This window comes from Pseudomicrostroma glucosiphilum, assembly GCF_003144135.1.
Source record: "Pseudomicrostroma glucosiphilum strain MCA 4718 unplaced genomic scaffold BCV69scaffold_10, whole genome shotgun sequence".
Lineage (NCBI taxonomy): Eukaryota > Fungi > Basidiomycota > Exobasidiomycetes > Microstromatales > Microstromataceae > Microstroma > Microstroma glucosiphilum.
The window spans coordinates 27,105-47,781 of NW_020289922.1; the positions used below are offsets into that span (position 1 = coordinate 27,105).

Here is a 20,677-nt window from a genome sequence, read left to right on the forward strand (position 1 = left end):
CACTCGGCTCAGGTGCGCCATCCACCGCCATCCCGTCGCATCCCATCTCCAACGCCCTGCCCTGCTATTCCTGGCCAGTCTCCGTTCCTGACCGTCACCTCGAACGTATCGTATCGTAGCGCATCGCACAAGACCCTTGACGACCTCGACACGCCTACAGCCTCTCTGCTACTAGAGCAACCCACTACTTCATCCCATTCTCAGTAGCTTAACTTCTCTCACCCAAAACCACCCAAAACCTCCGCTCTTATCGAAATGTCTTCCAACTACGAATCAGGCTACGACCCTTATACCCCAGGCGGCGGACATGCTGCTGGAGGAAGCTCATCTGCGGCGGGTAACAACAAGACGGCTCATATCCAGGCTCAGATTGATGAGACCGTGGGAGTGATGAGGGACAATATTCAAAAGGTCAATGAGAGGGGAGAGAACCTCAATGACCTGCAGGGCAAGACTGGTGAGTCACAGTGAGGAGAGGAGCATAGTGCGATGGGAGGGTTCGTGCGACAGGAGGCAGGATGTGGGACGTCAAGAAGCTATGAAGAGCGGCAGGGGACAAGGGCAGGGCAATCCTGTCTGTCGCTGGGAACGCAGGCCACGGGATCATCGCTCGGCATGTCACACTGCGACCCTTGAGCAAGTATTCGAAACATCGCTGCGTCGATACTGCACGACGCGAGGGCGGCAAGGATTGCTCCAGCTCATTCAGCGGCCCGTGACAGGGCAGACCATCCATCCGATCAGACACCAGCGTCACCTTGGCTGTGGTACACAACGTGCTGACCACTTCCTTTCCCTTCTCGCCACGCGCGCTCTCAGACAACTTGGCGGTATCCGCTCAAGGCTTCAGGAGGGGAGCCAACAGGGTCCGCAAGCAGATGTGGTGGAAGGACATGAAGTGAGTATCTGTAGGCGTGTGAAGCTGCGCCTGAGATCACTCTAAGGCCAATGCCAGTCATCCTTTCTCGAATCTATGCTTACCTACTTGCCCATCTTGTGCCCTGCTCTCTTCCTCAGGATGCGCATCATCATCATCATCGGTATCTTCATTCTGCTCTGTGTCATCATCAGTGAGTGCGAGAGCGAGGCCCTTCGCATCGCGTACCTCGGCAGACTTATTGATCGATGGTGGCCATTGCCTTTGCGCCTTGCACAGTCCCTATCGCGGTCAAGGCCAGCAACTAAAGCAGCCTCTCCTGCTGACGGTGTCGCCTCAAGCCCAGGGCTGCAAAAACTGCGTGCGATGTTCGTAAATCAGTGATGTCGCCCTGTGCTGTCGAGTCGAGTACCTTTCGAGCTAGCCATCTCTTCCCGAGCTACCTGTTTCTACTGTCCACGCTGAGGACATTGCCTTGGTCGTATCCCTTAGTGCCCGCGCTGCTCCCGACGACACCTCGTAGTGATTCCCTATTTCGAGTGCGCCCTGCTTATACATAGCTCGCTTCTTTTTTACGGTGCAAGCCTGATGCATTGTTGGAGGGATTGTGCTTTGCATACAAGTGCTGTGTGCTCTTCGCTGACTGCAGCCTTCTGGTGAGGCTGCACAAGGGGTTGCGTGAGGCTCTGTGGGCCATGGTCGAGCGTGATAGGCCTCTCTCTGCGCCTGGCCTTTGCCTGCACTTCTCCACTTTTGGTGCAAAGTGGAAATTGCCTCGCGTAAACGAGGCGCGAAGGCAAGACTGGCGCTCTTTCCTTTGCCGTGTCGTGCAACTCCTACTCCACCGTCGCAAGCTCGAACATCTGTGTTGCTTGTACCCCTGGCCCATCCCATCACACACTGCGACTTTTGGCATCATGGGTATCAAAGGTGAGCTACTGGCACGCCTTCGAGGGCGTGTTCGAGCTTCGGAGCCGCTGCAGTCGGGCCTGCCCTCGTCCCCTTGCTGACCTCGCCCACGTATGCCTGCTCCCACCTCCCTCTTCCTCTCGTCAGGCCTGACCTCGCTCATCACCGATGAAGCGCCCGAAGCGATCAAGCACCACGACATCAAGTCCTTCTTCGGTCGCAAAGTCGCAATCGACGCCTCTATGAGCTTGTACCAATTCCTCATTGCTGTACGACAGGGGGATGGACAGCAGCTAATGAATGAGAGTGGAGAGACGACCAGTCATCTAATGGGATTCTTTTACCGTACGCTGCGGATGATTGAGCATGGGATGAAGCCGATGTACGTCTTTGATGGACAACCGCCGGATCTCAAGAAGAAAGTGGTGAGTAGGGAGAGGACGAGCTCTGCCCCAACCCCTTGTTGCGCTTGCTAATGTCTCCTGTGTCCTTCTCACTACCTTCAGCTCGAAGGTCGCTTTGGCAAGCGAGAAGAAGCTCGAGAGGAAGAAGAAGAGGAAAAGGACATTGCAGACAATGAGAGGCTGGATCAGCTGGCCAGACGTCAAGTGAGACCCACTAGGCAGCACAACGAAGAGGTGCGGCAGCTCTTGAAGCTCATGGGCATTCCCTGCGTGACAGTGAGTAGAGTCAAAGGCAGTGTGACAATGTCAATGGGCTTGGCTTGTAGGGCTGAAGATACTTCCTTTCTTCCTGGCGCTCTTGTCAGTCACCATCCGAAGCCGAGGCTCAATGTGCGGAGCTATGCAGGGCTGGCAAAGTGAGTAGACGCAACAACGGAAGAGGTCAGGCGAGAAGTCTCATGGAGAGCTCATGGCCACTCTGCCACCCTCCTTCTAGGTCTATGCCGCTGGCTCGGAAGACATGGATACCTTGACTTTTGCTTCGCCGATCCTTCTCAAGCATCTCACCTTCTCTGAGCAAAAGAAGATGCCCGTGCATGAGGTCCACCTGCAGTCGGCTCTTGAAGGCATGGGTCTCACAATGGATCAATTCATCGACCTCTGCATCCTGCTCGGCTGCGACTACATGGAACCGGTCAAGGGCATTGGGCCTAAGACGGCCTTTAAGCTGATCAAGGAATATGGAAGTATTGAAGCTGTCAAGGAGCACCTCGAGGAGAGGGAAGAGGAGAAGAGGAAAGAAGCAGAGAAGAAGGGAAAGGACAAGGCCAGAGGTGTGACTTTTCCCGAGCTGTGGCCGTACAAGGAGGCTAGGGAGATCTTCAAGCACCCAGATGTTGTGAAAGCAGATGACATGGAGGTGAGCAATCGCGCACGAGTAGGGTACTCGTCTTCGTCCGTCTACATCCGCTGAACTGAACTTGCTTCTGAACTCCCTTTACGTTCCACAGCTCAAGTGGGAGCAACCTGATGTGGAAGGTCTGGTAAAGTTCCTCTGCACAGACAAGGGGTTCAGCGAAGACCGAGTGCGAAAGGGTGCGGACAAGCTTTCCAAGGCCCTTGGGCAGAAGCAGCAAGGTCGCCTCGACGGCTTCTTCAAGTGAGTAGCGCTGAAAGCATCGTCAGAGAGGAAGAACACAAGTACTGACTGAACTTTCCCCGACCATCTTCCTCGTCCTTGTGCTCGCAGGCCCGCTGGGGGAGCTGCGTCTGCAAAGCGTAAAGCAGAGGAAGAGAAGCCCAAGGCGGGCAAGGGTGCAAAGGGCGCTCCAGCCAAGAAGAAGAAGTAAAGGCGCACCTTGAAGGTGGTAGGGGGATGGCAGAGGGAAAAGCACAACTGTCGGTCCCGCCTCTTGCGAGTGTCCAGGAGCACAATCTCACCCCGTCAATGTACTATAGCTCAGATTGTCCTCTTTTGAAAAGGGACGAGGGTATCCATCAAACATCGTGTGTGCTGCGTAAACTTTGTGGTATATCGTCGTCTATGGCGTGGTGGTATATAGATGATGAGTCTGTCGTCTTCTCCCTATTCACTCCCTCCTAGCCGTCGAACCCGCCGCCCCACTCGAAGCGGCCGCTGTCGCTCCCCCCGTTGGCCCCGCTCTAGGTCTAAAACGAGAGTAGTAATCTCTACACCTTTCCTGATGCATTTCCGCCCAATCCTCGGGTAATTGGGCAAGTGGTCTGGCTGGATTACCACCCCAGATCTGGCCAGAGGGGATCGTCGCATTGGACGGGACGACGGACCCGTCTAGGAGGCGGACACTGTCCTTTATCACCACGTAGCGACCCTGTTGTGTGGGCGAGCGGGGCAAGAAGGACAGAACGAGTAGGTTAGTGGATGCCGATGAGGGGACAAATGGCAGGCAGAAGAGGGGTTGTGTGACACTCACGATTATGCAGTCCTTGCCGATGTCGATGTGGCTGCCGAGCTGCTGGGACTCTACGACGCTGTTGGCTCCGATGTGGACAAAGTCTCCCGTCTTGGATGGATAATAGGAGAAGACGCTGCCGGGCAGAGTACGTGTCAGCTCAAGAGACCTGGATCATGTGCCATGCACCCCCTCATTGCCGGTCCGTTTAGCTGACCGACTCACCCCTTGTAGACCCTCCAGGGAGGGCGAAGCACCACTCCCTCGCCAATGACGCAATATCTTCCCGTACTGATCACGATTCTCTCCACTCCCTTTGACTCAGGCTGACCACTTCCCTCTCCTGTCCCTCCTGAAACGCTTGCAGTCGCCGCAGTGGTAGAGCTAGCGACTCTGACGGCTCTTGCGAGATCTCCACGAATAACAGCTCGAGGGTGGATGATGACCTTGCCGCCAAGCATGATGTTGGCTGAGCCGACGATCTTGGCCTGACGAGAGACCTTGTTGTGGCTGTTGGTGGTGTAGAGGTACTGCGCGGGGTCGTAGGGGACAATGTGCCCATTGAGGGAGGTGAGGTCCATCCTGGGCGAGACGAGGGGCAGTTGGGGCCAGAGTTACCAGAGAGGACCATGTAGCCAAGTGTCCTCGCCTTGGTATCCCGCCTTGCCTGTCTGTGCTCCTCTTTCTCACTTTGACGCGCCTCCCTTTCCGCTTTGTCTTTCCGTGCCTCGACTCTGGCTTCTGGCCCTGCGTCATCAGTCCGCCCCGCCCTGCCTCTGCCTCTCCCGTCTCCCTTTCCGGCGGGGGGCAGACAGGCCGAAGGTGCAGTGATCATCTCTCTCCTGCTGACCATCCATCGCACGCAACCAACCAATCGTCCATTGGCGACTAAGTCTGCTCGAGCAATCGTGACGAACACATCATCGCACAAGTGGCGTACATCTACGACCAATTGCACTTCCGAGCGACCTCTCCCATTGCTGAATCAGCCCCCTCTTGCGGTCAAGTAGATTCTAGTAAACACAGACAGACCTTCTACCGATCTTTGTTCCTTGCCCTCCTCGCACACTTCATAATCTTCCCTCAACATGCCGCCAAGGAAATCTGGCTCGACGAGTGCCTCCACATCGGCCTCGTCTCGCAAGACGACTTCCTCCATCTCCTCTGCATTCAGAGCCACTGGGTCAAAGTCGGCCTCATCCCCCTTCTCAGCTCCCGGAAGCAAACCCGGCTCTCGCTCCTCGTCGCTGACCAAGCCCTCGTTGAAGGACTCGGCAGCAGCACCTCGATCATCCAGTGTCATTGTAGAGAGGAGTGCTTCCCCGGAGAAGAAGGAGGAGAGGCCGCTGAGTAAAAAGGAGGAAGACGAGGCGAGGGATCTGCCTGATTTGGATGTGGATGATAGGAGCTACAATGGTATTTGGAAGGTGGTGCAGCAAGAGAAGTTGGGAAAAGTGGGAGCTAGTGAGTTGTAGCAGAAGATCAACGGTATGACATGATGCTCAGAGCATAAGTACTGACAAAGTCTGTCATCCCTCTGCTCCCCCTGCCCCCCCGCCTCGCAGTCCATGCCGCTGGCCAAAACAAGATCCACCACATCCTGCGCACCTTTGACCTAGACCCAGCCTATGGCCCCTGTCTTGGACTCACACGGCTGGAGCGATGGACCAGGGCGAAAGAGTTGGGCGAGGAGCCGCCGGTGGAGGTGTATGAGATTCTCAACACAAAAGAGGGGAGGCTGAGGGCAGAGTATAGGGAGAATTGTCTGGCCGGTACGGGGATCTGAGCGGGAGAAGTGGGCAGTGCAACGATTCGGTGATGATAGGGCCTATTGGCGTGCCGACCGCCCACCGCAAGTTGTCGTCTTGTCCTCGCTTCTCGTATGCTCGCTCCGCTGATGTATGTTGTCATCTTGGCTCTCCAGGTGTCTCGCGACGCCATGTTCCGCTCTTCTCATTCGTCGCCTTTCCCAAGTACAATTGTGTCCATACCAAAGAGGATCTCACTCTGTTTCTGTGCAAAGCGTACGTTATCTGTTCGGCGATCCTCCCTCCCTCTGCTCAGGCGGGCGTGGGGGCGGGAAGCGAGGGGGAAGTGCTCGGATCTCCACTTTGGTCCTCTTTCCGTGGGATTCATGGCAAAGGCGGGGCTACCAAGCTGCATCATTCTGCCTCACCGCCATTGATCACACGCCCCTGAGCAGCCATCGTAGAGTAGATTGGGCCCTCACCCTCACCCTCACCTCACCTCCTCTCACGATGACAGTCTTGTCCCATCCACACCTCAGCTCGGCCTCCTCTTCGCGTCCCATCTCGACCTTTTGCGCATCAGACGAAGACGAGGAAGATCCATGGGCAGCCAAGGGCGATACCCCCGCCCCTTCGCACGCCATGACTCAAGACCCTCGCCAGCCCCTAGAGAATGTTGGGTATTCCATCAACGATGACGATGATCGGGATGGCTCCAATGCATACAATGGTGCTGGTGGCGGTGGTGGTGCTGCTCCATATTCCCCGCCTCCGCCGGCTTTCAGTGATGAGGACGACAGTGGCGCAGCAGGCATGGGTGGAATGGCGAGAAAGTCTAGAGGATCAGACGAGATGCCTCGCAGCACACACAGTACCACCACTTCGCAGCAGGATCAGCAGCAGCAGAGGCAGCACCGTAGCACTCCTTCCTCCTCCTTTGCTCCTCCAAGCAAGACTTCCTCCTCACTTGACCCCTGGGCAGCAAACAACTCACAGCCTTCCTCGGCTTGGGGCATCAATCGCTCCCCCGCTGCAGGTACAGCGCCTTCCAACACATCCTCTGCCATCAGGGGTGGCTTTACGTCCTCTTCCTATGGCAATCACGACGAAGACGAAGATGAGCAAAACTTCAATCGGCCCCCTCCTGCGCCCCGCTCCCCACCTGGCCCTTCCTCGTGGGTAGCAGTAGAGCTACGCCCCGACGTAGAGGGGCTCATCTTCAAGTACAACTCCTACAATGTCATTCGACGACCCATTTCCAACGGTGATGAAGCAGATGACCTCAGTGCCTCTTCTGCTCGGCTGCTGGACACCACGAGGAAGACGCGCCTGCAGTCGTCGTCCTCCTCCTCCTCCCGCCCAGGCGCTTCAGCGTACACTGCTCCTCCCCTCCCCTCGTCTCTCGCATACGCCTCTGCCTCCAGTGCCAACACCACAGTCGTGCGGCGGTACTCGGACTTTGTCTGGTTGAACGACATCCTGCTGAGGAGGTATCCCTTTAGACTGGTACCTGTTCTCCCACCCAAGAGGCTTAGTATACCCGTAGGTGGAAGGAACTTAAGCGATGCATTCATTGAGAAGAGGAGGAGGGGACTGCAGCGGTACTTGCGCGCTGTTGTGTGAGTGAAGGACAGCAGGCGAGAATGGTCTGCTTCTGTGGTATGACATTGACTGTTTCTCCAATATGCTGCTTCGCTCCAGCTCTCACCCGGTGCTATCAGCGGATGATATTGTGCAGATTTTTCTCTCTGACAAGCAGGTGAGTCGTGATTCAGCTCTCTAGGCCTTTTACCGATTACCACTTCTGACCATCTTTATTCCCCTACCTCGCCTCCATTCGCAGGCCATGTCTGAGTACAAGCTCTCCCACCCTAACATCTCTCTCGAGGAAGAGTCGACCATCGCCCTCCCACCGTCGACGGCGCTAGTGACTGTCCCTCGCGACCTGTCGACCAAGTTGGATCTGACGACGACGCAGACGCCCACGATGGTGGATCGATGGAGCACCCTCTGTACCCTCTTTGAGCGCATCGCCAAGCGCATCGAGAGTCAAGGTGGGGATTATGCTCGTCTGGGAAGTCTCATCGACGCAATCAGTCAAGGCGGCGGTGCAGGTGCAGGTGCAAGTGCAGGTGCAGGGGTTGGGCCAGGTCGCAGTACTTCACCTCCCATCTCTTCCTCCTCACCTGCCATCATCTCCTCCTCAAGCTCCTCCGCTCTAGCCTCCTCCCTCCACCGCGACTTTTCCGACCTCTGCACCGTCCGCTCTCGCTCCCTGACCCTGCACGCCCTCGAGGGTCTCAAGACCCAGCGGGACCTCTGGCTCTCCTGGCGCGATCTCCTCGCCCGGCACGTAGCCCTAGCAGGGGACAATGTCCCGTCTCTCAAGTCCCAAGTCGCCTCTACACGCGCCAAGCTCGCAGCACTCAATGCCGTCGCACCTGCACAACGTCCACCCACCTTTCATGCCGATGTGGCCAAAGTGGAAGAAACGCTCCGCACAGACTCGCTACAGATTGAGCGACTGCTGCAACGACGCGAGAGGGTGAGGGCAGCAATGTGGGAGGAATTGGGATTGTTGGCCGCGCGAAAGGAAGAGGTGGCGGGGGTTTGGAGAGAGTGGTGCAAGGAGGAATTGCTAGGCAGGGCAGCACAGAAGAGGGCAGTGGAGGAGTGTTGGGCACAGATGAGCGGAGCGGGAGGAGCAGGAGGAGGAGCGAGGTGAGGTGAGGTGGTGGCGAGGAGAGAGTGCGAGAGAGAAGCTCAAAGGTCATCGTCATTGTTCAAACATTCTATAGACTCATGGGCTCAATACCACTTCCAACACGACGTCAAAGATGAGAAGGCAAGCAAGTCTTCAAATTTCGCTACACTCGAAATCGGATTCGAACAGCGCTTCTTTTTGTATGTAAGGTAGTACATCTGCTAATCCCACAAGCCTGCTTCCTGCCTGCTTCCTCCAGCTCCTTGTCTTCCTGTGACTTCACCTCCACACCCGCCTACCAGTCGGTACCGGCGACCTTGTTGACGCTCTTCTTTGCCTTGTCCATCAAAGGCTCCAGCTTCCCACCAACAACTCCCGCCTTTGTGTAGCCGAAGCCGTCCAGCCAGGGCGTCTCTGCGCTCCTCTTTACCTCAAACTCAGAGATGCGGTCCGCCTTCTCCATTGTGAGGTCGATGTCGTCAAGTCCGTTAATGAGGCAGTGCCTGGTGAAAGAGTTCATCTCAAAGGAGAAGCTTGCGCCGTTCTCCAGCGTCACCTTCATCTCCTCAAGGGAGACGCTCACCTCCTCTCCGGCCTTGGCCGCCTGCATCACCTGGTCCACCTCCTCGGGCTGCAGGATGGCAGCAACGATGCCGTTCTTGGAAATGTTCGTAGCATGGATATCGGCAATCGAAGGGACGACGACGGCTCGGACACCAAAGTCGAGCATGGCCCAGGCGGCGTGCTCTCGGCTGGAACCACAACCCCAATTGTCGCGAGAGACGATGATCTTGGCCTTGTTCCAAGGAGCTTTGTTGAGGACAAAGTCTGGCAGGGGCTCACCTGTCTTGGTGTCGTACCTCATGGGCCACATGAAGGCCGAGCCCAGACCAGTGCGCTTAATCGTCTTCAAGAATTGCTTGGGGATGATCAAGTCAGTGTCGATGTTGGCACGATCCAGAGGGGCGGCAATGCCCTTGAGGACGGTGAACTTCTCCATTCCGCCGCCAGAGGTGGCAGTAGTCGAGGCAGGTACGTCGCGGATCGTGTCCTCGTCAGTCGTTGCCTTGGCGGGCTCTTGCGGAGCAGGAGCGGCCATTGGCAGCTCACCAAGATAGGCCTTGGAGTCGGTGATCTGCACCTCGTAGGCGGGAGCATTGGCAGAGGGGCCAACCTTGTTTTCGGTACCGGCGACGATCTTCCTCACGTCGGTCAGGTAACCAGTGATGGCGCAAGCGGCTGCCATGGCAGGCGACATCAAGTGCGTCCTACCACCTGCTCCCTGCCTGCCCTCGAAGTTCCTGTTCGATGTAGAGGCACATCGCTCTCCGGGCGAGAGCTGGTCAGGGTTCATACCAAGACACATTGAGCAACCGGCTTCCCTCCAGTCGAAGCCGGCAGCAGTGAAGATCTTGTCCAGACCCTCTGCCTCAGCCTGTCGCTTCACTAGACCAGAGCCGGGTACGAGCATACCGTAGATGTGAGGAGCGATCTTGCGGCCGTACAGGATCTTGGCTGCTGCCCTGAGATCCTCGATTCGAGCATTGGTGCAAGAACCGATGAAGACCTTGTCCAGCTTGATCTCCTCCATGGGTGTACCTGCCGTGAGGCCCATGTACTCCAGGGAACGAGTGATGGAGGCAGCTCGCTTCTCGTCCTTTGCCTCCTTGGGGTCAGGTACCTTGCCAGTGATGGCCACGGTGTCCTGAGGCGAGGTACCCCATGTGATGGTAGGTGGGATGTCCTTGGCATCGACATTCACAACGACGTCGTACTTGGCTCCCGCGTCCGAAGGCAGAGTCTTCCAGAATCGCACGGCGTCATCCCAGGCCTTGCCCTCCTTGGGAGCCAGGGGCCTTCCCTTCATGTACTCGTAGGTGATCTCGTCTGGGGCAATGAGACCAGCACGGGCGCCTGCCTCGATGGACATGTTGCAAATAGACATCCTGGCCTCCATTGACAGCTTCTCGATGGCAGTTCCGCAGAACTCGACTACGCTACCTGTTCCTCCAGCGGTACCGATGATACCGATGACGTGGAGGATAATATCCTTCGATGTAACGCCGGGTCCCAGCTCTCCGTCCACCTGGATCCGCATGTTCTTTGCCCTCTTCTGCAGGATGGTCTGAGTGGCTAGGACGTGCTCGACCTCCGATGTACCGATACCGAATGCGAGAGCTCCGAAAGCTCCATGTGTTGAGGTGTGGGAGTCTCCGCAGACAATGGTAGCGCCGGGAATGGTGAATCCCTGCTCGGGGCCGATGATGTGCACGATTCCCTGTCGGTTGTCAGAGAGACCGAAGAAGGTCAGACCAAACTCCTTGACATTGTCCTCGAGGGTCAAACATTGCGTCCGCGAGTCGGCCTCGTCGACGAAGGACTTGGTCTCCTTGTACGCCTTGCGTGAGATGGTGGGGATGTTGTGGTCCACGGTGGCGAGGGTGCAGTCGGTACGGCGTACGCGCCTGTTGGTGTTGCGCAGACCTTCGAAAGCTTGGGGCGAGGTGACTTCGTGGACCAGGTGTCGGTCGATGTACATCAGACATGTGCCGTCATCTTGCTCGTCGACGATGTGGCTGTCGAAGATCTTCTGGTAGAGGGTTCGCGGCTGCGAGGTTGAGGTGGCCATGGCCGCAGAGAGTGCAAGCGGTGGAGGTATGCACCGGGGGAGGGTCGATGGGCGCGCAACGATGGCACTGAGTGAGGGTAGATATGCGTCCAGCTGATCGATGCGAAAGGCAGCTGGCAGTGATGGTGGTATTGGTTAGATGGTGATGGACTACAGAGTCTGCCCAAAATGAGATTTGAAATGGCCCTTTGGCTGCCTCACCTTCTTCTGTGCCGGCCTCTGTGACTCGCGCCCGCCCTGATCGGCAGAGGCGCCCGAAGGCCGAGGTGCGCGCGCAGTGGACTTGAACGGAATTGCCCTCAAACCCGCCTCGGCCATCGTACGCACAAAGGACTGCCGAAGCCCAGTAAGCAGGCATCAGCAGAAGCAGATTTACGCTCGGGAGAAAGTTCCGAGCGTATGGCGAGTCATAAAGACGTCTACTCTACTGCCGCCGACAGACTTCATGCTGAACGATAGCTCGCAAATCAAGGAGAAGGTACGCCGTAGGACCTCTTCATAAAAAACCCTCCGCTGCGATGAGTGAAGGGCTGCCTCTACGATCAGAGGCAAGCTCTTGCCGTCCATTCTTTCCGTAGGAGCGACTTTGTGGCCAACCCTCTCTGATGGGGCGCAATGTTGGTCCTTTGGTCCAAGGTTGCCGATTTGCTTCCAATCGGGCACCTCGCTTCGGCATACCCATCCTTCCTGGCGATGTAGTGCGGAGAAGGGACGCCATCGGAACCGGAAGCGCAGACGTGCAGGGCAAGACTTGGCCCTGGCGAGGGGGCAACTTCTAGAAGAGGTCTCAGCTCAGCCACGCAAATGTGGGTGGTGCAGCAAGAAGCGTAAGGGTGTCGCTCGGCGCGGGCATAGTCTTGCTTCATTCCACACCATGACTGCACACCACGACTGGACCCCGGAGCCCGATGGACAAGCCTCTGGGCAGCAGAGTTTCAATCAGGCGAGCGGAGTGCAGTTGGCAGCTGCTCGACATTCTTCACCATGCACCCAGACACAGGCTACGGCTGGAAATTCGGACATGATACGGGCCATCGAGCGGCGGCACTCGCCTTGCTTCCGCAACGGGATGAGCAGATGTCTATGGTGAACATATGCAGGTAGAAGAAGGGGGCTGACGCCTCTACATCAGATTGCTACTGAGCTCGAGAGCATCTAGGGCCCTCGATCTTCCTTGCCGTCTCCTAGAGGGGTCTGAAACTATAAAGCTACCTCCAGATGACGAGGATATGCGGGCCCCCTCTCGCATGCAATCTGGATTCGTACTCTCTTGGGTACCAAAGTCTCTTACTTCAAGCTCACTGCTTCAACAATGCTCAGTCTACACTTCCTCCGAGCATCAGGTCTAGTCCTGCTTCTGCTCATTGCGGCCCTTGGCCAAGCCAGCGCCTTTGAGAGGCCTGATACAGCAAACCTGGCCAGGGAACTAGCAGCGCGCGACGAGACTTCGGCTTTCTTCCCGAATCACGTAGTTCGAGCTGCTACCTCTGCCGCTGCAACGACGACTTCGCCCGTGAGCACCTTCTGTGATGCGTTCATTAAGCAATGCTACAAGAGCGCACTCAGCGGACAGACCGGGGACGTCAATGTGGTCTACACGTGCCAGCGCGATGGCGCCAAGACTTACACCTACAGCTGCAAGGGTGGCACGACGGACGTGACAGAAGCTGTACTGAATGCCCTGGGCGAGGACTATATCGCCTACACGACCGTCAGCGGCACCACAATTGCCACTCGTACAAGCACTTCCATTGTCAAGACGGCTTACGCTTCAACGCGTGTGATCAAATCCACTGTAGCTACCGAAAGCGAAGCCACCACTACGGTCAAGAGCATAGCTTCAGTGAAGAAAGTAGCTGCCACGAAGTACCTCACCACTCAAATCCCGATCACTGTTTCAAGCCTTTCTTTCAAGATCGTCACCAAGACTAGCACCGCTACTGGACCTGCTACGACTACTGTGGGAGATGGCGTCTTCTTGGGCGATGATGAGGTGCCAGTCTCCAAAATTACCTTGAGCTCAGCAGGCAAGATCCAGCGTCGTGCACTCACCGAGTTCTGCTCGGCGTATAGCCTCTCCTGCACGAGCAAGTGTGCCTCGAACTCGACGACGGTCAAGACGTCCGTGTGCAGAGCGGATACTCTGCCAAAGTACAAGCTGGCGTGCATTTGTACGAACGGCAATACTCTCACGCAGCAGGCGCTAGCTGCCGTCGTCGAGGATCAGCATCTTGTGACTGTCTCGCAGCTTACCACTTCCACGGCATTCATTGCTGCGCCAAGGACAAAGACGCTCTCCGAAACACTGACCACCACCAGATTGATCACTTATACAACGCAGGTGCCTATCACCGTGACGTCTACCTTTATTAGCACGCGCACTACAGGGACTATCACATTTCGCACTGGCGTCAGCACCAAGGTCACCACGAAGCTCATCAAATCTCGCTCGACAACTATCAAGACGGCGGCTCCGTCAAATGTCGTGACGACGACGACACGTACCGTCCTCGCCGCTACTGGCTATGTCCGGGGCTTCAACAACTCCAATGGCGCCTACGTGGGTTCTCTGGGCAATTCGGGCTACTTTGCTCAGCTGGCCGCACCGAACGACAGTAGCACCGCGGTTGAATTCATGGCCATTCGCGACCCGACGACGGGAGCTTACCAGCTCGCAGAGCTTGGAAATCCAGAGAATGTCATCATCAACGAGGCTGGGAACAGCGTGTATAAGATTGAGCAGGAGGCTGGCACCTATGCCTTTGGGTATACGTCCTTCGGCCCGGCCTCTTCGTGTGGTACGGCCGCCTCGAGTGCAGGCCCCGCAGATGGGGCGTCACCCCTTTCGACCGCAGGAGCTTGCGAGACGTACGTCATTGCTCCTCTGGCTGAGACTCCAGTGCCTGCATCCATTGATTTGAAACCTTACTGGTTCAATCCAAATGGCTCAGCCACGGCAGCACACATTGGCGTGTGGGGGACGTATGGTACTGAGAAGACGCTCATCCACGTGGCGGACAAGGCGGCCTTCCTAAATCATTACGGGCCGTTCCCCTTTACTTGGGTCACTCTGAAGTTTCCCTACGCCAGCTGAAGACTTGTAGAGGTCAGCTCGCCCTTGAGTCGGCGCACATAGCACAGGGCACGAGGAGGGGTCCCGTTCGTGGACGTCTTGAGATCAATGGCCTAGAGCTACTGCTGCGACAATGAGTCCTTTTTAGCATGTATCGAGACCGAAGGTCGGTCGAAGACCGAGACGATTCTTGAGAGAACACCCGCTATCCTCAGCGCCGGGCTCGATTTAAGAGTATGTGAAGGTACATCGGACATAGGCTCGAAGGGCTTTTCACTATCTGACTCCTCGATTCCAGCGAGCTTCAGCCGTCGAGAGTCTCCATTTGTTATTGGCGTTCTTCCTTCGCCTTCTTCCTTCGCAATATACCACCCGACTTGACCCGCGGCACAGCCAATCTCAATCGTATCACACGCACCCTACTGCTCTCTTCTTCGCTCGATGCGGAAGACACGTCTGGTCAGATCTCTCACGCTGGCGCCCGTAGAGGAAGCGAGACTTGAGATCAGGGTCTTCTAGAAGACGTCTCAGCCACGCAGTGTGAGTCGCAGAGGGGCGTAAAGGTGTCGCTGGGCGCAAGTCCTTGCAGAATGGGAGCCTCACATTCCGCCGGGACAAGACTTTGTTTGTTCAGGCAACTTCAAGTCCGCTGCTTTAGCGTCTCTCTCGAGAAGCGGCTCCCCATCTGCGGAGTATTGCCGGCGGCATGCAGCGGGAGTTGAATTACGCTCACGGCGCATATGCCGAAGCACCTCACTGCGAGATTGGCAAGACTAGCGGGGCCCCTTGAAATACCGTGGCTTGAGTCAGGGCCAGGTGCGTAAAGGTGAAAGAACGGTGCAAAGGACATGGAACGCCCGGATCTCACTGAGACAAGCGAGAAGGCTACCAGTAGAGTTTGACCATCCACAATGGATGGCGTTGTACACAGACCGATTGTACACAGACCGATTATGCGGCCCAAATCTGATGTTCTTTTTTTGTGCGCCTAGGTACAACACCCCATCAGCGGAGCCAGTACGTACCCATGAGGCTTGCGGTGAAACACCTTGATGGCTTACAAGCGCCTGTCGGCCGAGACATATTGTGTTTGTTACCAAACGGAGCAGACGGCCGCTGTATCCTCCGACAGCACACATGGCTGAGCTGACTCTTGGCGCCTCACAAGCTCGAGCTTGAGAGTTAGGCCGGAAGTCCTTACACATGCCCTCGACGCTCTTGTCCTGTTGTTCCTTTGCGAGGGGCGGTACAGTGTCTGAGGCAGACCTCTCGTGAAGGCGATCCTCTTCGATATGCTGTCGGTCTACCGACGCTGTGCTTTTCTTGAAGCAACGGGAGCATGGGAAATAGACGTAAAGCAATGGCCGACACAGACGCAAGTTTGGGGGTCCATCTCACCTGGAATCACTCGGGTCGAAGAGGCTCCGCAAGAAATGCTTCATATAGAGTGACCCTGCTTGCGAGGACTGCACCTTTCCCCCGCAATTCCTTCATCTGCTCCTGTACCCGTTCTCACCGGACCTCTACCCCGCCCATCCATCCTCCCCTCGCAATGCGGTCCTACACACTGCTGGCCACGTTGGTGGCTCTGACTCAAATCTTCAAGTCGCCTGCTCAAGCAGCCCCTCTCAGCTCCTCCTCCCAAGGCATCACCGTGGATCTTCCCATCGACGACCCTTGGTTGCGCCGATTGTTTGAAACAGAGCCCCACGAGGGAAGCCTCCACAAGCGAAACAATGCGCCCCCAGCTCCTGCTGGATGCCGCAATTTGGTAGACGCGGACCTTCTTGACGTCCCCGTTCCCGTCGTCTCGGCCTGGCTCCACAAGCTGTACGACACGTCAACGTCTTGGGGTCACACTATCTGCCCTACCCCCCAGGGAAACGATTGCTTCGACGGAAAGTAAGTCGGGTAAATATGTCGGCGCTGCTCTTGCCGGCATCTGCTCACCCTCGCACGTTTTCACACCCTCAATCTTGTTCCAGTTCTCTGTACGCTTATAATGGTATCGGTGGTGGCAGGTTGGACAGCATGCCCTCCCAGCTCAACGCCAATATCTATGTTGGCGATGCTGGCTTCTACACAAAAGGATGGTCGGGTCAATGGCCCACGGTGTGAGTGATGCTTGTGCCTCCCACATATGCCTTATCACAGTGCTCAATACGTGCTTTTCCCTGCCTTGGATCGCTTCAGCTGTATGGGTACTGCCAATATTCAGCCAGTCACCTTTGTACCGAGCTCGTGTTCCACTCAGTCAAGCACACTGGTCGGTGGGGTTCACGGTACAAGTGCCGCAGTGACCGCTGCCATCAAGCAAGACACTAATCTGGCCATTCAGGTCACAACAACTACAGAGCAGGACATCACAGCAGGTCTATCAGTTGTAAGTTAGCCTCTTCGGATCTGTCTTGCGTCACTGGGACAGAGGCTGACGAAGGATCCTTTTGCCTCGCCAAACATGACAGACCGTGGGCGAAGATGTTGGTGTGGAGGGTGTTGCATCGGAAAGTGTTTCCGCGACAGCCTCATTGTGAGTACCTTGTCGCTGCCATCAACTGCAACGAAGAGCCTTTGGAAGCAAGAACGTTGCAGCTGATTCGTCGATCCATCCAGCTCTTACGAATACTCGACTACATCGGGCACGAGCAAGACTACTACCACCGACAACCAGAATACCCTCTCGATTACTGTCAATCCGACGGATGGCCAAGTGTGCTCTCTGGTCGAGTACGACACAACATGTACTGGAACGGCTCCTGTCACAATTCCCGTAACGTTCGTGGGCGCTCTGGTCGCATGGATGCCAGATGGAGTGAACACCCCAAACGAACCATACAAGTATATCACGTTCGCAATGCAATCGCCTCTGGTAGAATACGGCGCAGACAGTGCAATGAACATCGAACAGACGGTCGGGTTGAGTCTCGAGGCCAGTGGTGGCTACGACATCTCCTGCGTCAGTGATGGATCTGCCACTATCGACAATACGGGCTACACGCCACAGCTCCAATGCCCTGGAAGCCTTGGCAACTTTGAGGGAGTTTGCTCGGCCAACTTGGGCGACTACTTTGCCAGCGGTGCCTTGGTGACCGATTCCAGCAACTGGGCAGCCAGAGGCCTGTACAATCAGCAATTCCCAGCTCCGGGGGCAACTGTCCCATACGGCAAAACTCAGGTTTCCTTCCAAGTCCAAGGTCCTGGGATTGCCACTGCCTCCTGCTCATCCTCTGTGGAAGTTAGTCCGCCATGGGAGGCAGACTTCCAGCCCCAGCTCGACGTCCTCCAGTACCCCTCTGATGGCTCTTCTGTCTCGGCGTACTACACAGTCGACTATGTTGGGCTCTGTGATTCTCTCCAAGGTGGAAGCTGTCATGTGAGCTCCATCGCCTCCGACACTGCAAGTGGCTTCTCTTGGGCATCGACGACGGTTGGCAACAATCCTCAGCAGTCTTTCAAGCTCTCAAACGGAGGCCAAGCTTGGCCACAAAGCGATACCCTGACTTTCACTGTAACGTGTTCCGATAGCTATGGAAATCAGGGAAGCGCCTTGTTCTACCAAAAAGCCGTGTCCATTCCTCAAGCCACGTCCACGGTACCTGGTGCAACCTCTACTCTGACCTTGCACACCTTGACGGATGATCTCGAGACGACGACGTTGACTCTAGCCACCTCTACTAGTACTCCTCTCGCTACTAAGGAAGTCCTCGAAAGTGTCGACTACTACACCACCATCTATACGCGAACCGTTTCAAAGAAGGCAGAAGAGACGATCGTAAAGACGAAGACCAAGGATGTCACCGTCACCGATGTGCACAAGACCACGATCACGGCACCCCAAAAGACAACTACGACTCAGCTAAGCGTTGCAGCGCCTACCACGTACACCGTCTTCGCCACAACGACGGTGAGTCCCTGAGCCAAGCGTTCCTCCGCTTGGCCACTTGAAGGCTGATGTGCTGACTCTCTCTCATTTTGCCTTGCGATCCCCTCTATAGCCTACGGCCACGGTCACAGTAGCAGCCAAGTCTACCACGACACGGACTGCCTCTACATGCACCACCGGTTCTCTTTCTAGGCAGGGTAGCCATCATCTGAAGCGAGCCCATAGCTACGTTCCTGCCGTTGGAACGACGACCTTCTCCGACCCCTCGATCACGTCCACGGTGACTGATTCGGTCGATACCTACACCTTGTACACCTCCGCCTACACCACGGTCACCGACTCCATCGATACCGTTCAAGTCACCGCTCCTACTTCTACTGTCACGGACTTCTTCACCGCAGAATCGAAGTTGTACACCGTGTTGACCAAGTACAAGAAGCAGACCACCGTTACTTCGACTTTGACCTCGACGACTACTGTAGAGACGACGAGCACTCGTGTCTCTCAGCCTCCCGTCACCACAGTGACATTGGCCCCTACCGCAGAGTGAGTAGCGCACTTCGTCTTCCATGAGGGCTCTCCAGCTACTGACCAGCGCTTCTTGGCTCTCTTCCTCTCTTTCTCTCTGCTCCCTCTTGCACTCGCGAACAGCCAATCCACTGTCTTGAAGACTGTGACCAGGACTGCTTCGACGGTGACCAGCTACGTCACCCCAAGTCTCGCCACTACCACGACGACGCCCAAGTGCACTTCCACCTCGAGCTCAAGCAAATGCACCACATCCACCAAGCCTTCCAAGTATGTCAAGGCTGCAGCCACTGCTCCCGCCAAAAGGTCGCGCTAAGCGAAGAGGTTGACCATACCATGAGAGCTTCATTCCTTCAATTGCGACTTGCGTCGGCGCACTCAATCGCCCAGAAACAGAAGCATCCTGGTTGCGCAATGGACATTCGCCGAGTTTCCCTTCTCCTTCGATTCTATTCAGGTCTTCTTTGGCTCCATCCCTGGTTTTCTCGCGTCACCGTTTCGTCCTTCGTATTCCTTGCCCTGTGTCCGTCACAGCCCAACTTCTTCTGCTTTTCGTCTCTCGTAATTTACTCTGTCACCGGCCTTGGGGTTCTGCTTGAGAGGTGATCTGCCAGAAATTGAGGCTTCCTTCGTGTTTATAGAGATGTTGCCGCTTCAAAACTTGCTCTAAGCCCCTTCCTAACTGTGAGCCAGATGATCGCAGCAGCCTGTGCCGTATTCTCTCCTGATTGGCTCCAGCTCCAGAACTCGAGGCTATCGAAGATTCCTGCATTCGCTCTTGCGGGGCTTCTCGTCTCTTCTCGATGTCTTTGGGAGGGACACAGGGCAGTGGGAGGGCTAAGGAATCGCGGCGAGGCCTCAGGAAGAGGGGAGGCCAGACGACGCATAGGGGAGGCTGTTCCCGCGGCTTCTCGTGGTAAACGCCTCGAGGGATCACCTGAGCATTTCTGACTACGATGTTCAGCTCATGACTGGACAGTCCTCCCAGTGCGTCAGTCTCGATTGCGAGGTCATCGTGCCTCGTCTGATCACGGCCTAGCAGCACTTGTGGCGCAGGGTTCCTGGGAAAACGAAAGAAGCAGCATCCTATACTCTATAGTAGGGCCTTGAATGTGGCTGATCATTCTTCTCTTCTTCGCTTATGAGAGCTCTTGTCCTTGTCCTTCTTGCTCCCCGATCCGCCGCCTTCATCCTTATCTTTGTCCTTGTCCTTCTCCTTGTCTTTCTCCTTGTCCTTCTTCGAAGAGCTCTCCTTCTTCTGCGCCTCCTGCTGCTGCTTCATCAGCTCCTCTGCAGCCTTGAGCTCAAGGCTCCTCTGGTAAGTGAGCGAACTAGCGCTGAAGACCCTGTCCTCGTTGGCCACAGCATCGGCCGATGCTCCGCTACTTGCGCCAGCAGGTCCACCCTTGAGGTAGTTCTCGAAGCCCTTTACGATGTTACCTCCCGAGGCGGCCGTGCTGGTGAAGTACGACCCTTCAAAGAGCCAGATCTGAGATTCGAGATCGGAGAGGGTGCGATCGATGTTGCGCTTCTTCCGCAGAGTCTCTTGTATTTGAGCCTTCAGAGCAGTGTAGCGCGCCTGAGCTTCTTCGTGGGAGGTGAGGCTGGCGGCAGCAGCGGATGGAGTAGAGGGAGCAGCTGCTGCGCCGCCGTTGCTGGCAGAGGAAGCGTCGAGAGGGGTAGCTGACGTGGCTACAGGCGCCATCTGAACGATGATCAGGTACGGCCGATGCTGAGATGGAGATGGGGATCGCTGTCTGGGTGTAGGTGGAAGGTGGGATGGTAAGGAACGTCTGGACGTGACTGACTGCTTCTACGGAAAGGAGACGAGACCCGCTTCGCACGCACGTGGCTTGGACCGGGACGGAAGGGAAGCGTGTCTCTGGGCTTTACATCCTCGACACGATGTGTGGCTGCAATGAACGTAGCGATCTCAAGGTAAGAAGCTGTTAAAGTGACTTGCATAGTGCTGCACAAGCATACATGATATC

The 20,677-nt window shown here is 56.2% G+C and overlaps 9 protein-coding genes across 9 annotated transcripts; 6 read left to right on the top strand and 3 right to left on the bottom strand.

The window, feature by feature from the left end:
• The first annotated feature begins 153 nt into the window (after window positions 1-153).
• On the top strand, window positions 154-1,210 carry BCV69DRAFT_283740 (synaptobrevin). Its single transcript, XM_025492809.1, has 3 exons — window positions 154-457; window positions 820-1,070; window positions 1,157-1,210. The coding sequence occupies exons 1-2, from the start codon at window positions 256-258 to the stop codon at window positions 900-902; spliced, it is 285 nt and encodes a 94-aa protein (XP_025346783.1). The 5' UTR covers window positions 154-255; the 3' UTR covers window positions 903-1,070; window positions 1,157-1,210.
• Window positions 1,211-1,687: 477 nt separating this feature from the next.
• On the top strand, window positions 1,688-3,703 carry BCV69DRAFT_283742 (PIN domain-like protein). The gene is made up of 7 exons (XM_025492810.1): window positions 1,688-1,807; window positions 1,934-2,211; window positions 2,293-2,466; window positions 2,556-2,606; window positions 2,687-3,109; window positions 3,201-3,349; window positions 3,440-3,703. Exons 1-7 carry the CDS (start codon window positions 1,795-1,797, stop codon window positions 3,537-3,539), a joined length of 1,188 nt encoding a protein of 395 aa, XP_025346784.1. The 5' UTR covers window positions 1,688-1,794; the 3' UTR covers window positions 3,540-3,703.
• A 76-nt stretch (window positions 3,704-3,779) lies between these two features.
• On the bottom strand, window positions 3,780-4,702 carry BCV69DRAFT_271504 (trimeric LpxA-like protein; the record flags this gene model as incomplete). Its single annotated transcript, XM_025490953.1, has 3 exons — window positions 3,780-4,040; window positions 4,143-4,257; window positions 4,347-4,702. 3 exons carry the CDS (start codon window positions 4,700-4,702, stop codon window positions 3,780-3,782), a joined length of 732 nt encoding a protein of 243 aa, XP_025346785.1.
• A 476-nt stretch (window positions 4,703-5,178) lies between these two features.
• On the top strand, window positions 5,179-6,129 carry BCV69DRAFT_283744 (hypothetical protein). The gene is made up of 2 exons (XM_025492811.1): window positions 5,179-5,585; window positions 5,687-6,129. Exons 1-2 carry the CDS (start codon window positions 5,210-5,212, stop codon window positions 5,905-5,907), a joined length of 597 nt encoding a protein of 198 aa, XP_025346786.1. The 5' UTR covers window positions 5,179-5,209; the 3' UTR covers window positions 5,908-6,129.
• Window positions 6,130-7,684: 1,555 nt separating this feature from the next.
• BCV69DRAFT_26937 (hypothetical protein) lies at window positions 7,685-9,051 on the top strand. Its single transcript, XM_025490892.1, has one exon. The coding sequence runs from the start codon at window positions 7,716-7,718 to the stop codon at window positions 8,592-8,594; it is 879 nt and encodes a 292-aa protein (XP_025346787.1). The 5' UTR covers window positions 7,685-7,715; the 3' UTR covers window positions 8,595-9,051.
• BCV69DRAFT_283745 (alpha-isopropylmalate isomerase) lies at window positions 8,385-11,384 on the bottom strand. The gene has a single exon (XM_025492812.1). It carries the CDS (start codon window positions 11,200-11,202, stop codon window positions 8,869-8,871), a length of 2,334 nt encoding a protein of 777 aa, XP_025346788.1. The 5' UTR covers window positions 11,203-11,384; the 3' UTR covers window positions 8,385-8,868.
• A 1,130-nt stretch (window positions 11,385-12,514) lies between these two features.
• BCV69DRAFT_313386 (hypothetical protein) lies at window positions 12,515-14,579 on the top strand (the record flags this gene model as incomplete). Its single annotated transcript, XM_025495026.1, has 1 exon — window positions 12,515-14,579. One exon carries the CDS (start codon window positions 12,515-12,517, stop codon window positions 14,294-14,296), a length of 1,782 nt encoding a protein of 593 aa, XP_025346789.1. The 3' UTR covers window positions 14,297-14,579.
• A 1,248-nt stretch (window positions 14,580-15,827) lies between these two features.
• On the top strand, window positions 15,828-19,002 carry BCV69DRAFT_299944 (hypothetical protein; the record flags this gene model as incomplete). The annotated part of the gene is made up of 7 exons (XM_025494396.1): window positions 15,828-16,177; window positions 16,261-16,389; window positions 16,469-16,658; window positions 16,741-16,805; window positions 16,889-18,179; window positions 18,271-18,704; window positions 18,810-19,002. 7 exons carry the CDS (start codon window positions 15,828-15,830, stop codon window positions 19,000-19,002), a joined length of 2,652 nt encoding a protein of 883 aa, XP_025346790.1.
• A 981-nt stretch (window positions 19,003-19,983) lies between these two features.
• BCV69DRAFT_232495 (NuA4-domain-containing protein) lies at window positions 19,984-20,316 on the bottom strand (the record flags this gene model as incomplete). Its single annotated transcript, XM_025489839.1, has 1 exon — window positions 19,984-20,316. A coding segment is annotated over one exon (333 nt), but the record flags the coding sequence as incomplete, so codon positions are not given.
• Between the last annotated feature and the right edge of the window lie 361 nt (window positions 20,317-20,677).

Excerpts from the sequence above, each read along its gene's own strand:
- BCV69DRAFT_283745 (XM_025492812.1), bottom strand. The coding sequence starts at position 11,202 with ATGGCCACCTCAACCTCGCAGCCGCGAACCCTCTACCAGAAGATCTTC.
- BCV69DRAFT_26937 (XM_025490892.1), top strand. The coding sequence starts at position 7,716 with ATGTCTGAGTACAAGCTCTCCCACCCTAACATCTCTCTCGAGGAAGAG.
- BCV69DRAFT_283740 (XM_025492809.1), top strand. The coding sequence starts at position 256 with ATGTCTTCCAACTACGAATCAGGCTACGACCCTTATACCCCAGGCGGC. Across the intron at positions 458-819 it reads TGACCTGCAGGGCAAGACTG|ACAACTTGGCGGTATCCGCT; the intron begins GTGAGTCACAGT and ends GCGCGCTCTCAG.
- BCV69DRAFT_283742 (XM_025492810.1), top strand. Across the intron at positions 2,212-2,292 it reads CGGATCTCAAGAAGAAAGTG|CTCGAAGGTCGCTTTGGCAA; the intron begins GTGAGTAGGGAG and ends CACTACCTTCAG. Across the intron at positions 3,110-3,200 it reads TGAAAGCAGATGACATGGAG|CTCAAGTGGGAGCAACCTGA; the intron begins GTGAGCAATCGC and ends TACGTTCCACAG.
- BCV69DRAFT_283744 (XM_025492811.1), top strand. The coding sequence starts at position 5,210 with ATGCCGCCAAGGAAATCTGGCTCGACGAGTGCCTCCACATCGGCCTCG. Across the intron at positions 5,586-5,686 it reads GTTGGGAAAAGTGGGAGCTA|TCCATGCCGCTGGCCAAAAC; the intron begins GTGAGTTGTAGC and ends CCCGCCTCGCAG.